Source organism: Pithys albifrons, chromosome Z (assembly GCF_047495875.1).
Source record: "Pithys albifrons albifrons isolate INPA30051 chromosome Z, PitAlb_v1, whole genome shotgun sequence".
NCBI classification, from domain to species: domain Eukaryota; kingdom Metazoa; phylum Chordata; class Aves; order Passeriformes; family Thamnophilidae; genus Pithys; species Pithys albifrons.
The window spans coordinates 60,987,450-61,006,413 of record NC_092497.1 but is presented as its reverse complement, the minus strand read 5'-3'; the positions used below and the strand labels follow the sequence as shown (position 1 = coordinate 61,006,413).

The following is an 18,964-nucleotide window of genomic DNA, read 5'->3' as shown; positions in this document are numbered from 1 at the left end:
TTTCCCCCCAGTTTTTATAGTTGTATCAGTTGTACACATTTCTTTAAAAAAAAAAAAAAAGAAAAAGAGACTTCTTAAAACATCCCTGAAATTGAGGGATGTGGGCATCCTTGCTTCAGACTACTATTTCCATGAGTTCACCTTCTAGTCTAATTTCAGACAAGTGCAAGTAGAGTGATGCAGCAATAGTTAACTCTCTTCTGTGGACTGTGTAGTGTATGGCTGTTAAGTTATGTGATAGGATCATAGAGTTGAAAGGAACGCCTGCAGATCATGTGTTCAGCTGCTTTCCAAGTTTGAGCAGATTTCTCAGGAATTTTCCCAGATGAACTTTGACTATCTCTGATGGCAGAGACTCCATAACCTGTGGGCGGCCTGTTTGTGCATTTACTCACTCTCCAGTAAGGGATTTCCCTCACTGTACCCTGTGATCATTTTATTTTCTTACTGTGCATCTTTGATGAGAGTCCGGCTCTGTTTTTTATTGCAACTACATCCACTCTTGACTCTCTGCAATGTAGACAAGTTCTCCTAAACACTTTTATGTGCATGTGCTGCACCTTTTTTGTGCTGCCATCACTGTGGCCACCTGAAGAACTTCCCTTCTGTTTGTCTTTGTACAGGACTTGGATGCACTTACTGTCATTTCCTCTTTTCTTTAACTTACTAGGGATCTATGTTTAATTTATGACTGTTAGACTGCAAACATTCCTTGCTTTTACATTAATACTTGTGTAGTAGAAAGAGACTTCTGGTTGAGAGGAAAGCTTAGAAAGGTTGCTTGGTGCCTGTTGGTGTGGCAGTCTGTGTGACTGGGGTTCCAGATCACTTAGCAGCACTCTGCCCTTCAGCCGAACATCAAAAAGGTGGTGAATTATATTGGATCATCCTGAAACTGCTGACATGGGGTGTTTGTGACAAGTGCTAATGGTGCTTGATTAATGCAGCTTTGTCCTCTGTAGTCTATTTGTTTCTGCTCAGTGACATTCCCACTGTAACAGAAATCTATGGTTTTGGTGTGTAAAAGCATATCCTTGCAATTTTGCCTGGTTGAGTATCATCTCATCTCTTGATCCTGTCCACCAGATGTTTTTCTTTCTGTAAGGTCTACCCTCTTCCTTTGTATTTCTTAAATTTTAGGCTGGCATTTGTATTGACTGCAGAAGTAAAAAAACCAAAACACCAAAAAAACCAAAGCTGAGTGATGTATGTTCCAAAGTTAGATGAATTTGTTTTGCAAATGTTCCTTTAAACAATGAAAAATCTTCCATCATTTTAGTTTAGACCACCTGTTTTAGAGTTCCTCTACTAAACCACTTTATCTAATTTTATTGGTAATATATGATATGATGTTAAACCAGATATTTTATTAAAGATCAGACTGATCAGACTGGTGAGATACTCAGTGTTTTCTATTCTTGAAAATCACTTCTCAGCAATGAAGTCAGAATAGGCTACAACCAGGAAAACGTGCCTTGTTGCCTCCCATTTATCTGAGTAGATTTATAGTTGTTTTCTTCAGAATTATTCCACATTTTGTTTGGTAGAGAGACCTGACTCACATTTTGACAGAAGAGGAGGCTTAGTCAATGTGATGGAACTCAGGCAGCCAGTGGAGAGTGAGGAATAGTCGTGAATTTTCTCATGTTAGTCCATATCAGTGTGGGAAAAGCTGTACTTTGTCTAGATATGATGGCAATAAATTACCAAGACTTTCCATGTGTAATTTCTGGTTCTAATGAGCCTTTAACTCTCTAGAATGGTAGGGATGTGAATATGCCAGATTAACTGCAATTGATTTTATCTACTTTTGGTCTGTCTTATGAAAGCAGGTAAAAACAAAAGGTATTATGATAACTATAAAATAACTTTGAAGGAAATATTTGTCCTCTTCATACTCACAGTGGCAATCTACTCTGCTTGTTATTTTAAATGAGGCATGTTTCTCAAGTAAATTACTGGAATAATTAGACTGCAAAAAAGTCTTTTTCATAAAACAGAAATCTTAAACTTATTCACTTGGGTTTGTTTAGGTCTTAAATTAGTGCCATATTTGTTATCTGTTAAAGTGCTTCTATGAAATACAGTTTTCCTGAATAGTGTCTTTCTCGTGCAGCGAATGCAGGATTAGTACACAATGAGTTAAGTGCTGTCAAAACAGCTTTGTCACCAACTGACTTGTCAAACAGTGAAGTATTCTGAAGCCTAGTTTGCCACTTGGCTTTGGCAGGGGAGGTATATATACCTTTTCTCCTTCCTGACAGATGTGAAAGCAAACATTGTACAGGGGAACATAGTAAGGCCCACAATGTTCTGCTGCTTGGTAAAAGGAGAATGTTTTTCACTTTTCAACAACTGTGAGTCCAACCTACTCAAACATTTTCTTTAGATTTGTCACCTGGAACTGTACAACCAACTGCTTTGTAACTGTTGTTTGAAGACGGGGTGTTTACAGGTGTTGTGAATTACTCTGTGAACCCAGTTGAAGCTCTTCTGAACTGTATCAACTGAAGATACTGAAAAGTTTTGAGTCTGTAAGGACTTGCTCTAATAAAATCAAACAGATGGGGATTTTTTTATATTTTGCCATTGTTTAAGGTGTGGTGCATTTATAACCTCTGAGGAAAGAACCTGAAACTGTGTTTAGTGACCAGGATCATATATTTTTTTCATTTCTAACTTGAAAGAAGCAGTCGCAGTCTTACTATCTGCCCTCCTTTTGTTAGCTACATGTGATGAAGTGTCAAGTGTCCCTCTGGCTGGGAAGCAACTCTGTTTTGGTGGATGCTTTAAATAATAAAACACAATCCTCCACTTCTAAACAAACACAGTTATTTAAAAATAATTTTACTTATATGTTATAACTGTGTACCTTGAGAGATATATATTCTAATATGGTTTTGGGTGTTCTCTTATGTAAGTCTTGATGTAGTTAATTGCCCACAGAAAAGTTTTGTGAGTAAGAGTTTATAAAGATAAGTGTGCTGGTTTAAAGGTAAACCAGCAGAAGAAGTGAACCCAACAGGAAAGAGATTATAAGTCAGAGTTACAATTTAATAACAATATTACAATAGATGGAATGATACAAAGAGAAATTGGCTTTAACCCACAAAACCAAGATGTATAACCCAGCACCCTGGGCACAAATGCAGTGATGTTTTTTAGCCCCTGTGCTGAGACCCATGTGGTTCTTCTGAGCCCAAAGCAAAAGGAAGGGAAAAACCTGTTGTAGATGATGGTCTCAGTCTGGTTGAGAGTGGTGGTCTCCTCCTGTCGAGGTTCTGCTCCTCCTCTGGATCTGATGAGTGGTCCCAGAGGCCTCAAACCCCCAAGATTATATACCCTCAGGTCCAGGTGGGAATGCCCAGTCCCTCCCCCAGAGCGGGGAGTTCAACAATGGGTGATCTGACTCTGTGAGTCATGGGGTATTTTTGGAATCGTTGATGGCCCGTGAGCAGACATGACCCCTTCAGACTGGGTGTGGAGGTGCCAACAACTTCCTGGAGGGGAGTTATCACAGCTCTTACCTCACAGGCTTCTTTCACACCCAGCTTACAGGCTGAGGGGTCAAGTGTGCCCTGTGTAGCTGCTACAAATGGTCCATTGTTAACAGTTCATGGGAAATGATGTAGAGGATTCAGAATACACAGCTTTGGTCACACTCACACAGAGAAAAACTGGTCCTGGCTGCCAAACAAGGACAAGAAGTAAGAGTTTATAGAGAAAGATGCAAGAATTAAAAATCTGTATTTTATAGGAAGGGTAGTCAGGAGTGATTTGCTCTGGAAAATGAGGGTCACTGACTAACCCTCCAAGAAGCACTGTGTGGGCATATCTCATTTACCAGGCCATTACCAAAGTGAAGAGTATAGTCATGGTTGTAGTCCACATGAAGTGCCAGACCTTAAAAACTTACAGAAATAGTGTCTCAACTAAAATACAAGAGCAAACCTAGGGGCTATTAGTTTATTGAGTTCTACTGAATATTCTGCTGGTTTTACTCTAAGCAAATCACATTATTTTACCCTCAACTGGTCAGATCAAGGCTGAAGGGTGTGAACCTTCTATCTTCAAACAAAAGTTTTGATTTTTTTTTTTTACTTTTGTATTTCAGTGTGAATAGGATTATGTTCAAATCACACTGTAAGCTATATTTAATGTAAACAAAAGTAATGTTGCCAAAAGTGTTGTATTCAACACAGATCAGAGATTAATCTCTTTGGCTTCAAAAATGCATATACCAACTACATTTTAAGCAAGTTAAAAATGAAAGTAGTGATTTTTTATTTGAACTTTAATGGTCTAGTCTGCAGAACATATTATGATTTGCCTGCAGTGAAAGAGTTGCATTGGGCATATCCTGTACTTTAAATTGAGTCACTTTAAAGCACGATCATTTCAGGTTTATCTGGTGCTCTGTGGTAGGGTACAGCTGTAACAGAACTGGAGATAGTCTGATGGAGACTTCTGACCATAATCACTAGTAATGGCTTACCTGTAAGCTTGTGGTTTATACAAAAAAACCTGTATGATCAATTTTCTGTTTCATAGTTTATTCTGTTTTGACTGCAATCATCAGTTTTTACTGTGATTACTGAGAGGTAGTCAAGACCTGTTTGCTGTGTCAGCCCAAAGAAAGGTGACTAAGCTCATGATTTCAGTAGCTCCATTGTGAGCAAATTTTACGCTGAACACTCCAAATCTTATTTCTAACATTAATGTAAAGTTCTCTGCCTTGTAAGTCAGTAATAAAATTCATATTAATTTAAATCTGAATGAGTTATTTTCACATCACCAGTGAATTCTAAACAGATTTTTGTTGTCTTTTGGTAATAATCAACTGCTTTTTTTTCCCCTGATGTGAAATATGTTTGTGATTTCATGTCTGTATTCAGAAAGTTGTTTTAAAAACTGTTTTTCTTCTTGCATGAGGTGTGTGAGTGTACTCATAGAGTACAGCACATAGCAACCCTCATTAAAAAAGGGCAGTGTGCCTGAGGCATTTTATTAACTAATCTCTTGAGTCTGATGCTGAAGGTGCTGCAATGATGCCTTTCAGCAGAGACACATTATTTAGACTGTGAGCATCAACAGCTTAACTGCTTACATCTATGAAACTTTTGTTAATGAGCAGATGTATTCCTTAGTTTTGTACTAAATGTAAAGAAAGAAGGATCTAGTTCTGTACAGTTATGCATGCCATACTTGTTTAGAAATCCTTATGCTACGCTTGTCACTAATCTGCCTATAAATTGGGAGTAAAGAAATTAATATTGCACATGTATATAATTGCTTCATCTTCTACTTCATGGAGAAGTACTCTAGATGTGCTAATTAAGCAGAGTGTGTGCAGTTTTCATTTTCATTGTTTGGAATATTTTTGTTAACAGGCAAGCAGCAACCGTATATAACAGTATAACTCTCATATATATATATATGCACACATATATATATATACACACACATATATATATACATACATATATATATGTATGTATTTCATACACATATATATATATACACACACACACAGACACACATATATATATATATGTATGTATGTATGTATGTATGTATGTATGTATTTCATACATACCATTACCATGTATAAAATTTTCAGTTCCTTGCAGGTTCCATATCAAAGAACAAAACCCTTCTGTAGGAATAGTTTTCAAATGAAGGTGTAGCAGTTTTGTGCTTTGTATCCCCATACTAAAATCATCTTTCCCCAACCAGCTGGGAATATTAAACATCTATTAAAAGCAAAGAGATTGTGGTAATTTTATTGATGAGTTTACAAGTTAATCATGACAGGTTGTGCACACAGTTTTAGAGAAATCATGCTGGTTTATGTTTCAAGACAGATACATATTACATGGGAAATCTAACTTGCCTTGCATAATCAAAACTATAGTGTATCTGAAATTTTTACAGGTGAAGAAAAAGGTTTTTCACAAGACTGCCTATAATGTTAGAGGATATAAACTTTTTACATAGATTCAGTATTGGTGACCAAGTAACTACTAGTCGATGATTGAGCAGTGACCTTGTTCCTATATGTGAACATGCAAAATGAGTTATCTGGTTTATGCAGTTTCCCCATGCCATATAAAGGCACTTCAAAATATATTACCCTTTTTAGGGATCAAATGAAGAGTAAGCAGTGAAAAAGCAGTGTCCTCATCTGTGATTAACATCAAATTACTGCTTGAAAGTTTTAGTTACTAAAAGAGAAAAGGAATGAAGGTCACAGGGGAAAAAATACCCCCAAAACTCACTAAAATATGCAAAGGTTCTCTTAAAACCACACAAAATATTATGTGCATTACTTTTTCATATGGAGGTAGCTAGGTTACCACTGCAGTTCCATGCTAAAAAAACTGGTTCAGAATAATAGTAACTTTTAAAATAAATTCTATGAGGAAATATCTGTAAACTGAATCTGAAAAGTTTATGGGACCTTCCTGAATGGAAGGTGTGATGCAGTTGTCAGTCCTGCTGGAGCTGCTTGTTCTCCCAGCCATCAAGTCTTGAACTCTGTGACAAGTTATTTCATCAAGTTTCATTCAGATCAGGTTAGTTATTTCCAAGAGTAAAATAAGGGAAAAGAAATGGCTGTCAAAGAAACCCAGACAATTTTTGTCAGAGAAATTCTTGAAGCAAAGACTTACTAGAATGGCTGTCAAAGAAACCCAGACAATTTTTGTCAGAGAAATTCTTGAAGCAAAGACTTACTAATTTCTGTCAGCATTGTCACCATGCCAGAGATGCATTGTTTACTTTTAAAGACATGCCCACAATAAGCTCATTTGAGATGCTGACATATCTCTCTCAGGAGAGATTTCCTCAGACTTTATCAATTAAGTCCTTTAACGATGCTGTCTCATACTGTCCCTCTCAGGTCCTGGTGGCCACCACATCATCTCTGTAAATGATGTTTGTGATTCTTGAGTTTGGGCAGCAAAACTGAAAACACTTTCCTTGTGTCTGGATGTGTCAAATGTGTTTCTTTGTTACCTGTCCCACAATTCAAGACTGGAGAAATTTCCTGTGTTGATTCATGTGGGGACAAGGCAAAATTAGCAGGAGGGAGTGAAGAAGTACTTTGGAGAAGGGTCAAAGTAGTGGAGGGAGAAAGGGTCTGTGATTCAGTGCACAAGTAGCTCAAGCAGTATGTAGGAACCCATGGGGATGGCCAGCTAAGGGAAGCAGCAATGTCTGTGACAGGGGAGTATGAGCATGAAGGGTGCTACCAGTGCTATCTGGAATGAGGCAGCATGCAGGAAAAGACAAGAAACTGGGAAGTGGTTAGGGAAAACATGCAAAAAACTCCTGACACGACAAGTAGCTCTAATTAAGGAGCACCAGACTGGCTGCCAGGGATGAGCAATGATGCCAGGGTGAAGACAGTGATAGTCCTGTGTGACTAGTGGGAGGAGGGGAAACAATTGATGGTGACAGTAGCACATTACATACATACAAGAGAATGAATGAATTTTTTGCAGGTTGTGTTGATGCTTTAAACTTAAATTTTGTGTGCCGTTAGTTGACCTTAACCCTTGCTTTTTGTGTTTATTTATGTGCAGTGGTATAATTCTTAAAAAAACCAAGACCTGGCTTGGATTCTATTTTATCTGAATATGCAGGGCTGAAATCTGCAGAGGTTCTGGATTTGATTGACATCTGAATGACTCAGGAATTGATTGACAGCTGAATGACTCAGGAATTCATTGACAGCTGAATGAGGCTCTTGCTGTGAATGTGTGTGCGAGGGGCCAGGCAGCACTAGTCAGAGGGTGAAAAGCCGCAAGGAGCTGTGATGGATACCTCCTTTTCATCCCCCTCTGCTGTTGCAGGTCTGTTAGCATCCTTCCTTTCACATGGAGGGGCTTTTATGTTTTTTCAGTGAAGGCTGCTAAAGTTGAATGCAGCCCAGTAGGAGTAAAATGGTAATATGACCCCATGCAGTGTGTGGCACTGGATAGCATCTCTTCAGGACAGCCAGAAACCCTAGAAGGGGAAGGAGAGAATGCAGGTGTATAGAGTTCTCCATTACCAGCCATTACAGCCTGATAATGGATAACTTATCCTGTCCTGGTGCAAACATAGTATCTTTTTTTTTCTTTTTGGTGTGTCTGTGTGACATTTGCTAATGATACTATCTAGAAAACTATTTTTAGTACAAAAATACTTGCAATGTATCTTTCATTGCTCTCATGGGGAATGTTTGTTAAACAAGAAATGAGGGTGTTCTTAAATATATACCAGTCTTGTGGGTTTTTTCTTTTTTTTTTCTTTTTTTCACAAAGTTCCAGGTATTTATTATGAGAAATTTAAATGGGAATTAAGTTTCCAGCAGAATGAAAACAGTTTTCGGGAAAGCACCATGACAACTGAGTTGTCAAAGATGTACAGAGAAAGTATGTACATCTTTTTAGGATAATGTATGTATGCCTATGCCTTTGCAGAAGTGATTTTGTTTTGTCAGTCAAAATGAGAAATAAAACTCCATCAAACTGGAAATAAAACTTTTAAATATTTAAAATGATAAAATGTTTTGGAAAAGCCTTTTGGGATGTGCAAAATCATCATTATGTAAACTGTGGATGGGCAGTATGTTTCAATGAAAAAATGTTCAAACAGAGGTGAATCTTAAACTGAGAGTAAGTGCTGTCTTAATATGCAAGATGTTATTTTAAGAAGTTGTTGAATGGGTGCAGTGTAGACACCATTGAATTCCGTACCAAAATACCTGGTTTGCAACTGACATGTGGGAAGAAGTAGCTTTTCTAAGGAGAGCAGGAAATGAAAATACCGTGATGTTTTCTTTTCAGGCAGGGGCTGTCTGTGTCCTGATTAGGGATGCTTCAGAAACACACCACAAGCACCTGGAGAGGCAGAAGACAAATACATGTCAAATAATGCATGACCTTCTCATGTGCTCTCACTGATTTATTTTAAATAATTCCCCATGAATATGGAAGGCACATCCCTTTGGACTCTCCAGAGCCTGTGAAGCAGGAGAAGGCCCTTTTCTCTAGGAAGCTGTGAGTGGCTCCATGGTCAAGCGGAGCTCCCATGGGTCTTTGGTGGAAGAGGAGAGCTCATGTCCCAGCCCTGAGTGGGAAGGGGGAGCCCCACATGCCACCTGCTCTGCAGAAAGCTCCTTTGTGGGCAGTCTGATTGCAGAACCATTCTGCCCTAGGACTAGGGGAAGCAGGGATCATGCTTCCCACCCTGGGAACAGCACCCACACAGGGATCTCATGGAGGCTGCTCTACCCTGACTTCAGCCTCCTGCACAGTGCCACAGCCAAATCCCACCAGCAGGAAGAGCAGTGGAGCTCTGCCGTTCTCCTGCAAAGGGCAGCTCACAAACCCACCCTTGCTCCAAACTCAGGGAATATGCAGAAGTCTGAAAATTTAGAGGCTGTGGCTATTTCCACCAACCAAAGCTCAGTGGACCTCAAGCCTCTTTATTCTGACTGGAACCAGCTTCACAGGACAGCTCTGGTTCACACTTGGCCTGAGCTGCCTTCATAAGTGCCTTGGCAGAGATTGCTCCACAGAAAGATCAGCTCTACATCATCAGGGATCAGGGGCAGATCTACATCATCTTGCAGAGGGAAAGATGCAAAAGTGCCGAAGATACGTGCACTCTGAAACCTTGTTTAATGGAGAGGGCTCCTATTTTTATCTTTATTTTCTCCTCTCTTCTTTCCCTGAGTCATTCATGCCAGACCCAGGGAGAAAAGGTGCCTCTGTCCTTTCAACAAATACATTCTCTATTTGTCTTTTCCATTAGTTTTGCATGTGAGAAGGTTCTATTGCTTTTATTGTAAATTTTTCTCTTGTAGTATCTCTTGACTGATAAGGGAACAGAGTTTTTAACTGAATCAAATTGTAAACAAAACAGTCTAATGCTAACACTATTGCTTTTGATGAAGCAAAATATAAGAAATTAGTAAAAAATATTTTTGAACTGAGCTTGATATAGATCTCTAAGGTGTAAAATTATTTGAAGATGTTGATTTAAACTTCTATGTTATATTTGTTGTAGCTCTTATTCTTTAACATGGAGAGTTGGAAAGGCTTAAAAATTTGAGAACTTATTTGGGAATTACCATCATAAATTGTGACTCCATGACCAGAACTTTGAAAAGACTTTGAGAAAGAAAATTAATGCTACAGGGGACAAAAAAGAGGTGGAGTGACCCAGGTAAAAGTCAGAAAGCAGAAACAGTTATCCTGAGAAAACTAAAAGCAGGCAGCTTGAGCGGAAATATGGCCAAGAGCCTAATGGTGTCTCCAGGGTTGAGACCAAGTGCTAATCAGGACACCAAGTTTGGGGTTTGCTTAGGGAGGAGCATGGGAAGTTTGTTTGGTTTTTAGTCAGTCTTGTGGAGCTCTGTACAAACAAGCTTTCGCAGGTATGCTCAGTTCTGACAGTAGAGCTCTTCCTGCTGACTGAATGAAATGGCAAAACAAGATGTATACTGACATTTTCTCCTTCCCATTCTTCTTGCTCGTAAAAATCCCCAAACGATCCAACACAAAAACCTTTTCTTCATTCTGTCAGCTAACAGTTTGAGCCAACTTCTTATAACAAGACTATAATAGTATTACTGCTTTGCTTAGCAGCTGAAATAGTAGTGACAAAGTGAGTATCTACTCTTTAATTTTTAACATTTCCTCTTTCTAAAAGCCTTTTAGAGTTCAGTTCTTTACTGACATTCTCCCCTGTCAGTCTTCCACTTAAAGCAGTTAAGTAAAGTGAGTGACATATTTAAATTACAGATTCTTAAGCTCAAAAAGTGCAGTGCACACAAACTTAATATGTGCCATGAAAATTCATTGAACAACTATTTTAGTAGAAGTGATTAGATACATGACCATAGGAAAAGACAGGAATGTTAGAATTGAGGTTTTTGTACTTAAATTCCTTTTGCCCATAGGCAGAAATTGTAAAGTCTATCAAAGAGGAGGAATAGAACCAAACATACCGCAGCTGGATGACTGAAAGAAACAAGTTTGTACCTATGTATTTATTCTGCAAATGATAAGTTCAGTGTTCTGCAGGAAGAGTGAAAAGGAGGCAAAATGGAAATCAAGAATGCCAAAATAAGCAACATCAAAACCAGACTTTTAAAACTGCAATTAGTTAATTGGAGGAAGGTTTCAAGGAAGACTCTAAAGAATGGGAAAAAACTTTGCAGAAACTGTCCTGACCAAGAAAACAGGGGATGCTTACTTTAACTGGAACAGATGTGCCAAAACTAAGTACACCATCTTTTCTCTGTGAGGGTAACACTTCCACCACAGACCCATGGAAGCTCTGCTTGACCATGGAGCCACTCACAGCTTCCTAGAGAAAAGGTTCTCCTATCTCACAGCTCCACAGTCTCTGGAGGGTCCACAGGGATGTGCCTTCCATATTAATGGGGAATTATTTAAAACAAATCAGTGAGAGCACATGAGAAGTTCATGCATTATCATTTGGCATGTTACTTGCCTTCTGCCTCTCCAGGTGCTTGTGGTGTGTTTCTGAAGCATCCCTAATCAGGACACAGAAAGCCCTTGACAGACCAGGGGTTGCATCAGGTCACACAGCTATGCATGAGGAGTGTTTTTGAAAAATAGAAAAATAATTATAACCAACATCATAACCATTCCAAATGAGTGGTTGTATGTTGTATTTTTAAATTTCACTATTATGGTGAAAGTTCCTTTCTTAGATGTAGAATTATTCAAAGTGCCTGAGAATGATGGAAATGTTCATTGATATGCAGTTCTTCAAAAGAGCTCTCTTCTGTGAAAATTTGGAATGCATTATTCTTGGTACCTTAACTCACCTGTCATACAGTGATTGTAGATGTTAATGAACTGGATAATGTTAATTTTAGGGGATAGATCAGTGAACAGATTTTTAAATTAAGTTTATATGGTCAGAATTCCTCTAGACCGAACTAGTTGCTTTCATTTTATAAAATATTATTCATGGTAAATGAAAGATCAATTTTAAAGCACTAGTAAATATTTAATTACATTTTCAGAATTTGGTTGTCTTCCCATGTACTTGCTCTACTTGCCCTTTATTGTCATCACTGGACTTTTGTTTCTGCTTAGAGCATTTCATGTAGTGTGTGTCATGTACAAGTTGTTACCTTACCATATAAATGTGCTTGCTCATACTTCTCCCTGCAAAGGAAGTCCACTGAACTGGTTTCCCATAAGCCAAATATTTTTAAAATAGTATTTCTTTAACATTTTTCTTCTATGTTTCAGAGTCAAATAGATCAGTTTAAATCTATCTGTGACAATGCCTCAAAGTGCACTTCAACCAGTAGTTACAAGGGGAGATGTTTATTTGTCTGGAGTCTGTGCTCTTAGAGATCTATCCCTTTCTTAAGGGACTGGCCCCTGAGCAGATAAATTTGTGACAGAATCAATAATTGCAAACCAGAAAAATACTTCTCCTTCAGGTATTTTTCTAGAACAGCATTTTCTAACTGGAATGCATTAGATTGACCATTGGTGAGAATAAAACTAGTCTATGTGCATCTTAATATATAGCACTTAGAATTCAGTGTCATATGTTATATCCAGCAGGCAGATCAAGTACCAAGTCAAGTTCTTGGGAAGAGTGATGGGGAGATCTGTGCATGTGTCCATAAATTTCCAAGGAGTTCTAAGACAAAAACCCTCTGAAAACAGATTGGCATATCTGTTGTCAGTGAAAGATGAGGAGAGAGGCAGGGAGGGATTAGCACATTTTGGGTGGTTCATTTTAATGCCGTGTGCAAATTATATTTGCATTGGTTAAATCCTCAGTTCCTGAAAGTATTTAATTCTATTATATGATTGTGTTGGGGAATGCCTGCACATGTAAAATAACACTAATGTAAATTCTCTGCTTGGACATGCATTCTGGAAATGAAGGTCAAGCTGTTTTATCTAGGTGAATATTTGTACATGTTTAGCATTTTTAATTTAAGGATTTTTTCTCTGCTTGAACATGTGGTATGCAAATTAGGTGGTTGACTGCCTTGGGGGAAAGGGGTCCTTATTCTTGTTAGAAACCACCAAGATCTTTGATTTCTGAGGTTTGTGCCTTGCTGCTTGTGTCAGTGGAAGGTGATGAAAAACTGTGTGGTCCCTAGTCTTTTCTGAGCTTGAGGTAAGGGGGAAGAATAGGCAAAGATCAAATGTGCTTTCCACTTGGAGGGCTTGTTAGCAGCATAACCCACACAATCCTGTCTGGGACAGGGAGGTGTGGGGATTTTACATAGTCTGAGTGCTTCAACATGGTTGTGTGTAATCCCCCATAGCATCCTCCTTTTTTTCCCATACTATCTTAGAAACTCCCTTGTTCAGCTTTAGAAAATTTTTGTTCTTGCTCTGTGTTGTTATCTCTTGCCAGTATTTAAGCAGAATAATAACTTCAGCATCAGACGTGACTCTCTGATGGGGGAAGGCATCTCAAAAAGGTGAAGGTTGTATTCAACTAAAGTTATAAGCACGTTTCTAGAAAGAGCTCATAAATTCTTCTGAATCTTCCTTAACTTTCCTGAGTTTGTAAGGAGTAGAGTCTGTGGATTGAATTACTTTCAGGAGAAATATTTCAGGATGATTTCTTGAACTAAAAGAGGTAATGTGTTATTCTATTCTAATAAAAAGAGGCTTCACTACTTATAGCAGGTTTTTCTTCAAAAGAGGGACTACCATCCTAATGGGGCAGGCATTTTCTATTTAAATTCAGTTAACATCAGTCATGGCTCTGACTTGGTCTTCACGGCTCTGTAGAACCCAAGAGAGAAAATTTAAAAATACCTAACTAGAAATATCTCACTGGAGTTAATGAGCTGTATGAAAGATAAGAGTTCCTGATGTCTAAATATACTGCAATATGGTTATCTTAAAACATATATGTATGTATTCTTTTTAAAAGAACAATTTCTTTTGCATTAAGAAAAGTACAATTAAATCAGCCTTCTCCTAAATGTTCTGGCAGTAATTTTTTTAGCCAGTAGAAACCTGCCTTTCTGGTTTATGAAGACACAGTGCTAACATGTAAAACAAGATGTTATGACTCATTCAAACAATTCTTTGTTCTCTCTTGAAAGCATTGCTGATGATATTTTTAAATATACTTTGGTTTACCCCTAAGAATGCAAGACTTTGGCAAGTCTGAGCTTAATGCAAGACAGATTATGTAATTTTTGCAATGCCATATGATGTGAATGTAATCCTGTTAATGTCTTTGATAGCTTTAGTTTTCAGCTTTGCTGAGTTTTGCTGTAATCTTATCAGAGGAAATAAGATGTTTTTTCTTAGTTTGCAAAACTATCTATAAATGAAGTAGAAATGTACTTCAGGATTAAGAAGTAGCCACTTAGGGATTCATCAGCAAAGCTGCTTTCTTCACTCCACTGGAAGAGACAAATTACTTGTATGAAACCCTGAAGTCATGTGTCTTAAAATGAGAACTTCAATTGAAAATAAGGTTGGAGTGGTTTCACCAAGGGTCAGTGTTTGTTTTTTACCTGAGGAGTGCTTGTCAATGCTGGGAAAATACTGAGGAAGGTGAGGTTAGAAGGGTGTGAGAATAGGTCCAGGCTCATGTCCTGGCTGTTCCCTTGCAAAGCACTGCCTTGTGCACACATGGGCATTGCTGAAAGATCTGAAAGGGGTTGGTGAAGAGGGACGTGCAGCCTGTTTTGGCTGAGGGTAACCAAAGCTCTGAGCATCTTGCTGGTGTAGAGGTGAAGAAGCCTCAGCCACTGTAAATCTGATGGTTTTGCTCAGCCTTTCCCTGTAGCTGGACCACCTGTTTTGGCAGAACCAGCCACGATGGAAGTGTTAACTGACCTGTGACAAGAGAATAAATTAACAGGCATTTGTGCCTAGCAATATATGTAAAAAAGCAGTTAAAAAACTCTTATCTCTGATAGGAAAGAAGGGAGGCTTGAATTTCAACCTTACCAGGTTTCAAATGTGTGTGTGTCTTGGGGATAACCACTAGCTTTAGCATCCCTGAAAGGAAAGCTCTCCCAAAAGCTCTTATGTAGAAGCCATTGCAGTCCTCAGCTGACTGATGCAGAAGACTTCCAGCCAAGAAGGGTAGCTGTATTCTAACCTGGTGCAGAGTCGTGTCGGTTGAACTCTTCTAAGGCTTAAGCTTCTTTGATTACTCCCAGGAGTGTGTACTGTTACTGTAAGATGCCTGAATGGGAAGTTGACAGATTCATCTTTGTGGCTTGATTAGTATTTTTAGTACTGCTTATAAAACCAGCTGACACTATGGATAACAGTGATCAGACAAGAAGTAGAAGCTCATTGAAAACAAATAGATTTGAACCTCACACAGTCACAGAAGCTCAGCAAGACTTGGGTGGGCACCACTCCATTTCTCTTGTAAGCCACAGTGCAGGTAACCCTTTTTATAACTTCTCTAAAGCTTTAATGTCCATGGTGTGGTTAACTGTGTCAAAATCAGTGACTCTGTGTGACTGATGGTGGAGTTCCTTTTGGCTAAAATGTTGCTTAGTGCCCAGTGGGAAGCGTTGCCATTGTTTATCTGCATGAGTTGTTTGAAGTCAGGGCTGCTTGTTTATATTGAGCTTTTCTTGTGCCAGTGTCTAGAGAAGCCTGTCCAATCCTCGATTCTCTAGGCATTGTTCTACTGTTTAAATGATAATGAAAACAGTTATAATGGTGAAGGTAGTTTGCTTTAAATCACACAGAATCATAGAAGATGCTGAGCTGGAACAGACCTGTCAGGATCATTGAGTCCAACATATGAATGATGAGATATCAGTGTCCTTCTTAGTGGGATATCTTCTCTGCTTCTTTGAGTGACAACTGATTTAAAGATAAGGCAGAACAATTATTGCTTTAGTCTTAATAATTTAACCTGTATTTTTTGTAATTTTTAAAGTGTGTTTTGCTTTGTTCTGTCTTTGTGCTCTAGTGCTCCTGATAGACACTCCACTGCTGATTCTTGTCTCACTTTGTCTGACAGCCCAAGTTCAGTTTCATGTTTAGGAATCTGATTATAAAATCACTGTATTGCTCTGCTTTATCCAGCTTGCTAAAATGAGATTTAGTGAAATTCTGCTTACCTTAGTCATGGTTTTCCCCAGATTGCTCTCTGCTTTGTGGCTGATCATTAAGGCTCACTCTACATGCTGAAGGAATATGTAATTGCAGTTGCTTAGTTTAAACAACAATTGTGATGGATTTAGACAGGGAAACCTTTCAAGAACATCCCCTGATTTAAGCAAATACAGAGTAAATCTGGTGAACTGCATAGATATGTAATTCCCAGCTTATCAGAGATGTTCACCTTGTCATGGCTTGTTTTGAATATGAGTGGCCACCTGAAATTGTTGTATTGGCCCTTTGTGTCTAGGTGCAAATCCTGACCAAATGCGTCTGCCGAAAAGAGAAAAGAATCAATCTTCACTGTTATTATGTGACTAATACTTCACCAGTAAAGCTGAAATAAAGGATTTTTTAATCAGCATTGTTTTCCATTTCAATTTTGAAATTATTTATTCAAATACTAAAAAGTTAAATAGCACTATCAACATCCCACAGCTTCATCTTCTTGTTTCTTTTCTCTCTGGTAATTTAGCTACAATTTAGTAGCTTATAAAATATGAAGCAGTTAAGCAAAAACTAATTATGAATTATGTCCAAATTTTCTTGTGGAATTTAGGATTGTAATAGTCAAAGGCTCTAATTGATTCTGAGGGGGATCATTCTGTGTAATTATTCTCCATCTTTCATGTGTGTTGTTGGCTGCCAGGCGAACCGACAAAAACGAGGCATTCAGGTGGAAGTGAGCTTTTTAGAATGCATTCTCAACAGCACAATGTTGTTTTCAATGTTGTCCCCAGCATTGTTTGCAAATACTGTTGTAGGCACTTAATTAAGTGCTGTTCAGGGAAACCGCGATGATTTCAATCAGGGTGTTCTACTGCTCCCCCTTCTACTATCAAAAATACAAACATATTTGAAAAAAAAGCAAAACTAAACATTCTCTACAAAGAGTAGTAACAGAGCAGTTAATGACATATAAGTTAGATCTTAAGGGCAGTTTTGCCTGCTGATCTCCATTGTCAGGGTTTGAGTGACAGGTCTGGAGGAAGTGCCTGATTTGAAAAATAGTGGCTTCAGGAAAGTGGTAGGTTCACCAGCACTGTGGTTATTCAAGAAAATTTGAGATTTTTTTTTTTAGTTGCCATTTTTGGGTTTGTTTGGGGTTTTTTGCTTCTGGTTGTTTGTTTGGTTGTTATTTTGTTCTCTTTGTACTGTGTAATTACTGACTTGCCATGTTCCTAATAGTATTTTACAAAATTACTGTTCAAATGTGTATGAAGGCGAAATATTTTCATCTGTACTGTTGAAATTTTTGTTAAAGGCACTGGGAACTGCCTCTTTTTTTTTTTTTTTTTTTTGAGAAAGCTAATTGAATGCATGAATGCCACTGCACATAGTTGACAAAGGCAGAGCATCTTTGTGAATAGGCTCTGTGAATTCTTTCCCACAGAAGTCAACGAAAGGGTCGGTTGTCCTGAGCTACGTATTTCGTCACTTAAACCTGGTGGAAATAGATTACTTTGGACTGCGCTACTGTGACCGAAGTCATCAAACGGTGAGTAAAAGACATGACAGATTGGATTTTCCACCTATAAAATTCACCCTGTTGTGCTGTTTCCCTGTAAAGCATTGAATTGCCATACTTTCACTAACTTTTGCTATTTCCTGACTCAGGTTTCAAGTAATAATTTCTTTGTTTGTTTGTAATGAAGTCTTGGAGTAGCCATTAATATCTTAGAAAGGGACAGAATCAAATGCTGTGTGGTTGAAAACTAAATGAAGTATAAAGAGTAAACAAATATTACATGGAAGTAGGATTAATATTTTTTCCTCTCTAATACTCTGTCCTGAAGCCAGTGCTTGGTGTTCAATGCTGTCCAGCTTCACTGTGCCCTGCAGTGTCTGGGAAGCAGCGTCCCTGAGCACATCACAGCCTGCTTCGCTTGGAACGCTTGCTGGATACCTATTTCAGAGTGTGCTTGGCAATGACATTTTCACTCTGCCTGAACCATCTCTGCGTCCTTGAGCTCGTGTTTTCTAGAGCCTTCTTGTCAGGGGCTTACCAGATGTCTGAGGCTTTTTCCACCAGGAGATTACAGTCCTCAATAGACAAGAAGATTGAAACCAGGCTGAGACGTTTCAGCCAAACAGCCAGTGCCTTGGGGCAGTGCTGTCTGAAGTGGTCCCCTGCCTGAAATGGCCTCTGCAGGGTTACTGCAGGCAGAGGTGAGGAGCAGGGGATGCTCAGCAGGAGGGACCAGTGCTGTATTAACAGGGTGGTCTTCATATTACCTTAATTTTATAAAGGGAATAATGCCTGGCCTATGGTTAAATCAAGTCCAGTAGTTGCACTTATGAAGCCAATGATCTGTGATGAGAGTGCTGTATAAGACCCTGTTTCATCTAGATATCATAGTAACTTATTGAATTGGCCAAATACTTGCCAGTTTCTTCTGTTAAGCCATAGCTGATTATGTAGAGCCTGAATTCAGAACAGTATTAGAAGATGGTTACTGATTGCTCCTGAGAGCTGCAGACTGCCCCACTCACTGTGCCATAGCCTAGACTTTTCTGAATTCAGTTCCTTGATAAGTTTCTAACTGAGTTTCTTTCCATGGAGATGAAAGCTGTGAACTAGAGGTAGACAACTAAAAACAGTATTTTTGATTTCCTGGGGAAATTGAGGTGTGATTAAAGAGCAGATAGGTATTTTTTGCTCTCTAAAGTGTTTTCCTTTTTCCTGTGGGGGCAAATAAAATCAAAACGACTGCTACTAGGAATATTTCCAGAGGTATACACAAGGTGTATTTAATGTGTATATATGACAATATGAAAGTAAGAGAAGATTGTATCTCCTTTGT

General features: G+C 38.5%; 1 protein-coding gene across 3 annotated transcripts in view; it reads left to right on the top strand.

The window, feature by feature from the left end:
* EPB41L4A (erythrocyte membrane protein band 4.1 like 4A) overlaps positions 1-18,964 on the top strand; it is a 130,601-nt gene that overhangs the window by 34,551 nt on the left and 77,086 nt on the right. For all 3 annotated transcript variants that reach the window (XM_071580056.1, XM_071580057.1, XM_071580055.1), the window contains exon 3: positions 17,554-17,658. In XM_071580056.1, coding sequence (XP_071436157.1) covers positions 17,554-17,658 — 105 coding nt within the window. The remainder of the gene's footprint in view (positions 1-17,553; positions 17,659-18,964) is intronic.